The 6,697-nt window shown below is 36.9% G+C and overlaps 1 protein-coding gene across 1 annotated transcript in view; it reads right to left on the bottom strand.

Annotated features, from left to right (window-relative positions):
- Window positions 1-6,697, bottom strand: part of LOC107556764 (signal transducer and activator of transcription 5B-like) — a 40,178-nt gene that overhangs the window by 30,821 nt on the left and 2,660 nt on the right. The window contains exons 2-5 of the mRNA XM_016239960.1: window positions 4,002-4,137; window positions 3,737-3,893; window positions 3,310-3,399; window positions 3,037-3,211 (exon numbers count right to left, since the gene is read on the bottom strand). Coding sequence (XP_016095446.1) covers window positions 3,037-3,211; window positions 3,310-3,399; window positions 3,737-3,893; window positions 4,002-4,129 — 550 coding nt within the window. The 5' untranslated portion in view covers window positions 4,130-4,137. The remainder of the gene's footprint in view (window positions 1-3,036; window positions 3,212-3,309; window positions 3,400-3,736; window positions 3,894-4,001; window positions 4,138-6,697) is intronic.

Below are 6,697 nucleotides of genomic sequence, written 5' to 3'. Positions count from 1 at the left end.
GGGGCAAAAACAAAAGTGTTGCGTTCATAATTTTGTTCAGTGTGTATGTGTATATATATATATATATATATATATATATATATATACACATACACACTGAACAAAATTATGAACGCAACACTTTTGTTTTTGCCCCCATTTGTCATGAGCTGAACTCAAAGATCTAAGACATTTTCTATGTAAGTTCTTGCATGGCCAGCATACTCACCGGACATGTCACTCATTGAGCATGTTTGGGATGCTCTGGATCGGCGTATAGGACAGCGTGTTCCAGTTCCTGCCAATATCCAGCAACTTCGCACAGCCATTGAAGAGGAGTGGACCAACATTCCACAGGCCACAATCAACAACCTGATCAACTCTATGCGAAGGAGATGTTTTGCACTGCGTGAGGCAAATGGTGGTCACACCAGATACTGACTGGTTTTCGGACCCCCCCGGACCCCCCAATACAGTAAAACTGCACATTTCCTTTTATTCTTTTATTGTGGCAAGCCTAAGGCACACCTGTGCAATAATCATGCTGTCTAATCAGCATCTTGATATGCCGGTGGATGGAGCAAAGGAGAAGTGCTCACTAACACAGATTTAGACAGATTTGTGAACAATATTTGAGAGAAATAGGCCTTTTGTGCACATAGAAAAAGTCTTATGGTGTGTTCACACCAAACGCGAATTTAATTATTTGTGCGAGTAGATTACATACAAAGTCAATGCAAAGACGCTAATAGACGCGGAATGCGCGACGCGTTTGCCGCGAACGCGAGATATTCGCTTCAATCGCGTCTTTCGCTTGAGCGGAAAATTTGCCTAACGCGTTCTCGCGCAAGCCAATCAGCTAAGCTTATTGGCATGTCCAGTTGAATCAGACAATAGCAGAGAGCATTATTGCAGACGTCTGTTATTATATAAGCCTGGGGCATAGAAAACAATTAAAATCAATTGTAGTGGTAGTTGTATTTTATTAGCATGGCTACAGAGATGCTGCTATCAATAATACAAATAATAGTAATATCAGTGTATATATACACAGTAGTAAAATGTAACACACACATTAATACAGGATCCTAACGTTATTCATCCTCCTCTGGATGGTGCTGTGAACCCAGACACGTCGGCATTTGGCTTTCCATTGTATTTGGGACTTTTTGAAAATAGGTACAAAACAGCGAGGTACAAAACAGTGATTGTAGTTGATTGTTGTTGATTGTTTTTATTCGCGCGAGTGACACGAAAAACATCCCGCGAGTAATCTAGAGCGAGTGGCGCGATGCGCATATTCGCTTCGCGTCTGGTGTGAACGCACCATTAGATCTTGAGTTCAGCTCATGAAAAATGGGGGCAAAAACAAAAGTGTTGCGTTTAAAATTTTGTTCAGTGTATATATATGTATACAGGGATTGAAATGAACTTTTTCACTCACCAGCCAATTTGGCTATAACATTTTTAAGTTACCGGCCATTCATAATGTCTACTAGCCAAAAAAAAAAAGAGACAGAAATACACCAACAGTTTGAGGCTGTCTACACTACAATTTCTGTGATTTTATCAATAAAGATAATTAGACGATATTTTGCCGAGTGTGTTATTGTGCTGATATCTTAAGGACTACCATGGACAGCTGACACCTAAAGTTTTTGATATTCTTTATATTCTGTGTGCGGGTCAGTTCACAGCAGTGACAGAAATTAATCTTTTCCAATAAGTTTAAATTGATTTTTAACTTTTATGGGCATTCTTACCTTTATAAAGTCATTTTTTTCTAAAAGTGTACATCATCTTTTGAGTCAAATTCGTACATTTAATCAGTCAGTTATAATAATAATACATTTAGGCTGTTACTAAACAAATTAAATCAGTATCAATAAAATTAATCTTTGCAGAAGTTGCATACGAAGTGGCATTTAGATGCATTTACACATGTTAATCCAGCTTAGAGGGACATGGAATGATTTAAACTGCAGTTACAAATGCATAAATAATGTTTTGATATTTAAAACATGAAATATCAAATACTGATATTTGAAATTATTAAAAAAATGAAAAGATACTTTAAATGTGAAATTAAAACCACCAATAGGTGGCAGCAAGTTACTGTTAAGTCAGTCATTGCGATTGAACCGAATCATTTAAACGTTTGATTCATTCAGAAACAAAACAACGTCATGTTGCTCAGAGATGCAAAACAGTACTGTGGTTGTGTTTGGAATGTTTTTTGTTGGCGAAATAGCACATAAATTGCGCAAAAATAGCCAATATGGTGTCTAAAACGTAAGTCTCTTGATATTAACTTATTGTTTATTGAACTGTTGTATAAAATAAATATCACATTTGTAACCATGCTGATTTTTTAAGAAAAAACGTCACTATTCGTGTGATACTGATTAACTATATGAATTGATATAAATATATACATTTTCTGCCTCCTTATCTTGAATTATGTGATCATTCTTAATGCATATTAATAGACTGAATCATGCAGTGAAAGAACCACTCTAAATGCGCACGCGCACTAAATCCTGTGTTGGTCTAACCAGACTTCATCACGTCGCTTATGCACGCCTCTGTAGGTGTGTTTTGTTTAGCTTTTGCAATATACTCGATAATGTCATGATGTCTCACGAGCTCAGTATTTGCGCTAAACCTGCGCAGATTTGGCCTGCATAAACTTCCCCAAGAAATTAATGAGTGAACATAATTTACAAAAATTAACCCGCCAACTTGGCTAGTGATTTGACAGCGTTACCCGCCACAGCTGATTTTTACCCGCATTTGGCGGGTTGGCGGGTGTTAATTTCAAACCCTGTATGTATATATATATATATATATATATATATATATAGATAGATAGATAGATACAGAAATGTTCTCTTTATTTGTAGACATCAAAGGTATGTCATATATTATTTCAAATTTACTCTAAAAAGTTTCTGAATCAAGCATTCAGCGGTGTTGTAGTTTAATATGGAATAAGCTCACTGTATATGATATGTAAATGATACTGGATGTGAGGATTAGGACAGCATATGTTCATACCCTGTATCCTCAAGCTCTCCTGGTATTGAATGATGAAGTACTCTTGACTGTGCTGTAGCTTGCGGAGGTCGTTCTCTGTGTCCTGTGTCATAACACGTAGCTCCTCAAACGTCTGGTTGATCTGCTGATATCTCTGAGGGGTCCCATCTACCGGACCTGACCCCGGACTGCTTGCCTGATTGCGACAAACAAACAAGATATCAATTGCTCACTATCCAATTATGACATCCTCAGTGTAAATCAACAACCAAAGAAGCTGCATGTGTGACTTACGTTGGATGCTTCCTGTACAAGTCTTTGCTCCGTGTACAGGATGTGTTTGACACACCGCACAAGCTCCAGAGGGCAAGGGTCATAGGAGCTCTAAAAATCATCATTGGTATGAATTCAATTCAACAGAGGTACAAATCTTTTGCGATGAAACATGCAACAGACCTTGAATGATGTGTCACTTTAGTCTGTGTATAATATGTGAACCATTATTTTATTTTTTAACAAATAAAAGTGTTTTTATTTCTGATTTTTTTTCTGAGTTAATAATGGTTTGTGCGGCACGGTTCCAACAAGTAGTGCTGTTCTGCTTTTGGTGCGTTTTAAAAATGTTCTCATGCGAAACAAAAGTGGCAGCGCTTGTCAGTTATCAAAATAGAGAAATACAGAGACTCGATCTCTCATAACTAACTGCATCTGGTTCTTGTACCTTCAGCTGTGTGGCATAATGACCCAGTTTGATCTTCAGCAGGAAACCATCTTCACCCATCTGATGCTCTGCCTTCCTCTGCAGCTCCTGGATCAGACCATCCAGCAGACGCTTTGCTTTAAACTCGTCCTGCTGGTTCTCCAGGTCGATGGCATCCCTGCACATGGCACAAATACTCTTCAGTCCATTTCATGCCCTGCTATGAAAGTAAACAGATTTTATTACATACGCAGATCTGAGCTGCTAGTGGAGCAAAAAAGCTCACCACAGCTGAGCCTCCAGCCACTGCGACAGGTAGTGGCGCACCTCGATGGGGAAGTGCTGCCCATAGAGCGATTGCATCTGATGCAGGGCGTCCCCCTGCAGCTGCTGTGCCTGAATCCACAGCGCCATACCTGACTCTGAACAGACAGACCGAGATGTGCACTTGTAACTTTAAGAATGGTATGAAAACAGTATCCTACAATGAAATGTGCTCAACATGACCTTCTGTTTCCAGCATTTGATGAATACAAAATTGGGATTAAAAATGCAAATAATACAAATGCAGACAATAACTGAACCATATTGATGCATTTAACTTTTACAATTTTATTTTGTAAAACAGTATACACAGCACAGTACGCAGTAAACTAACATTCCATTGTGAACATAAGCTTTCATTAACGTTTTGATTCATGTTGAAATACAAGCATGCATACAAACTAAAACACGTATACTACCTAACAATATGTGAATAGGCACAGTTGGCACTGGCTGTGTTCTAAATGGAACATAGCTTAAACTTCCTATTGAATACTGCAGAGAACACACTGAATGCTGTCAACAGCTTCTTAAAGTCAGCATGAAACAGAAGTTGCTATAGTCTCTTCTTCCCTACTGTGACACATACTCTGTCAGAAAAAAATTTGTAAAAATTGTTTCTTTAGCTTGTCACTGTGGCTTTAAAGGGGTCATACGATGCGATTTCAATTTTTCCGTTCTCTTTGGAGTGTTACAAACTCTTGGTGCATAAAGAAGATCTGTAAAGTTGCAAAGACTAAAGTCTCAAATCCAAAGAGATATTCTTTATAAAAGTTAAGAGTCAACCACGCCTACCTAAAACCGCTCGTTCTAACACGCCCACACATCTACGTCACGATGTGGGAAGATTTGCATAACGCCGCCCAAATGTTCACGCAAAGAAAGAAGGTGTAACTTTTATTCTCGCTGTAGTATTGTTGTTGCCGCCACCGCCATGTCGTGATGGCGCTGTGTGTGTCGTTGTGAAAGCTAAACTACTTTGGTTGGCCTTCCAAAGGAGGACGATATCCGCTTCGTCATGCCTAGAGCTGATCCGTGCTGGTCGCTGAGGAAATACATCAACTTCGCGCTGTCAATCGCCTGAGACTCGCGCTGGGTGACTTAAAAAGTAACTCACAGAAAGTTATAGAAGCATACTGCAGTAGAAAAAAAAAAATACAAATATATATATATAACACACCATAACTGTTGTTTCTCCGAGCAACACAGCAGTGTTTTGTTACTCTCAGCTTCATTAAACAGTCTGTGTAAATACATCAAATGTATTAATCTACAGCTTCTGTGTTTCCTCTGCAGTGGAAAGATGGAGTTTGTTGATACTGATTTCATTTGAATAGTAACAAACTCTACAGTGTCTTATTATTTTAACTGAATTAACTGATAAAATGTAAGAATTTGACATGAAAGATGACACATACATTTAACAAGGTTAGAAAAAAATTGCCCATTTATAAACAGTGGGAAATTACATCTGTTTTGTTATTTACAGCAACTCATTTGAGTTATTTCTAGTTCTTTCCAGACACAGAGCAATTTATTTTGAGAGTTGTTTAAGTGAACATCCTGTAACAGTGCGGTTTGGAGGAAGTTGCGATATTAACATTTTTTTTTTATAATAATAAAAAAAAATAATCTTGCATTGAAAAAAAAAAAAGATTTTTGTTTGTATATGCTGCCAATTATAGTTCTTAGAAAGAAAATCGGAAATCGGCAAAAAAATCGGTATTGGCCAAGAAAATTGCAATCGTTGCATCTCTACATTAGGCTTGCCGCGATACCGTAGTTTTCATTTTTTATAGAAATAAAAATAATTTAGTTCAGTAAAAGAACAGACACTACAATTAAAAACTGAACGTGGCTGCTCAATGCAGCGTGCCGAAGTCCAGCTGACTGACAAGAAGAGTGAGGTGAGACAGACAAGACGATGGCGGATGATTTAGTTTCGAAACTAGATGCAAAAGCGCCTGTTTGGCAATATTTTGGATTTTGAAAAGCCTGTTGACTTTTGCCGTTTATCTAAGGTGATTTTGGAAGTTTTTTTAAACATTTGTTTCTTATTTAATTGGTTCCACATTGTTTGCTGATTTGTACTTTATTTAAACTTTGTTTCATTTATTTCTTTTATTTGACATCAAGGTGTATGCCGTGCCTCCAAGCTTTCTTACTCGTTTTGCTAATAAATATTCTATGTTTCTTATTTATTTGGTTATATATTATACATGTTTACTTAGCCTATTTCCAGTTTTGTATACCTATTTAAACTTTATGTAAGTTATTTGTTATTTTATATTAGGCATTGCCTGCACTATAGCATGGTGTATTTTTTAGTTAATAAAAGTTCTATGTTTTATATAGACTTTATTCTATTGCATTTATTTGTGCTGTTGTTTGCAATTTTTTTTATTTGTTCTTATTACTGATGTTTTACTTGTTTTTTTAATGAAAATAAAACTTTGCGTTGAAGAAAAGTAGATAGTTGTTTGTATATGCTGCCAATTATAGTTCTTAGAAAGAAAATCGGAAATCGGCAAAAAAATCGGTATTGGCCAAGAAAATTGCAATCGTTGCATCTCTACATTAGGCTTGCCGCGATACCGTAGTTTTCATTTTTTATAGAAATAAAAATAATTTAGTTCAGTAAAAGAACAGACACTACAA

Source organism: Sinocyclocheilus grahami, unplaced genomic scaffold (genome assembly GCF_001515645.1).
Source record: "Sinocyclocheilus grahami isolate Dianchi unplaced genomic scaffold, SAMN03320097.WGS_v1.1 scaffold578.1, whole genome shotgun sequence".
Taxonomy (NCBI): Eukaryota; Metazoa; Chordata; class Actinopteri; order Cypriniformes; family Cyprinidae; genus Sinocyclocheilus; species Sinocyclocheilus grahami.
Note: the sequence above shows the minus strand (reverse complement) of the source record. Positions and strands in the feature narration are given on the sequence as shown.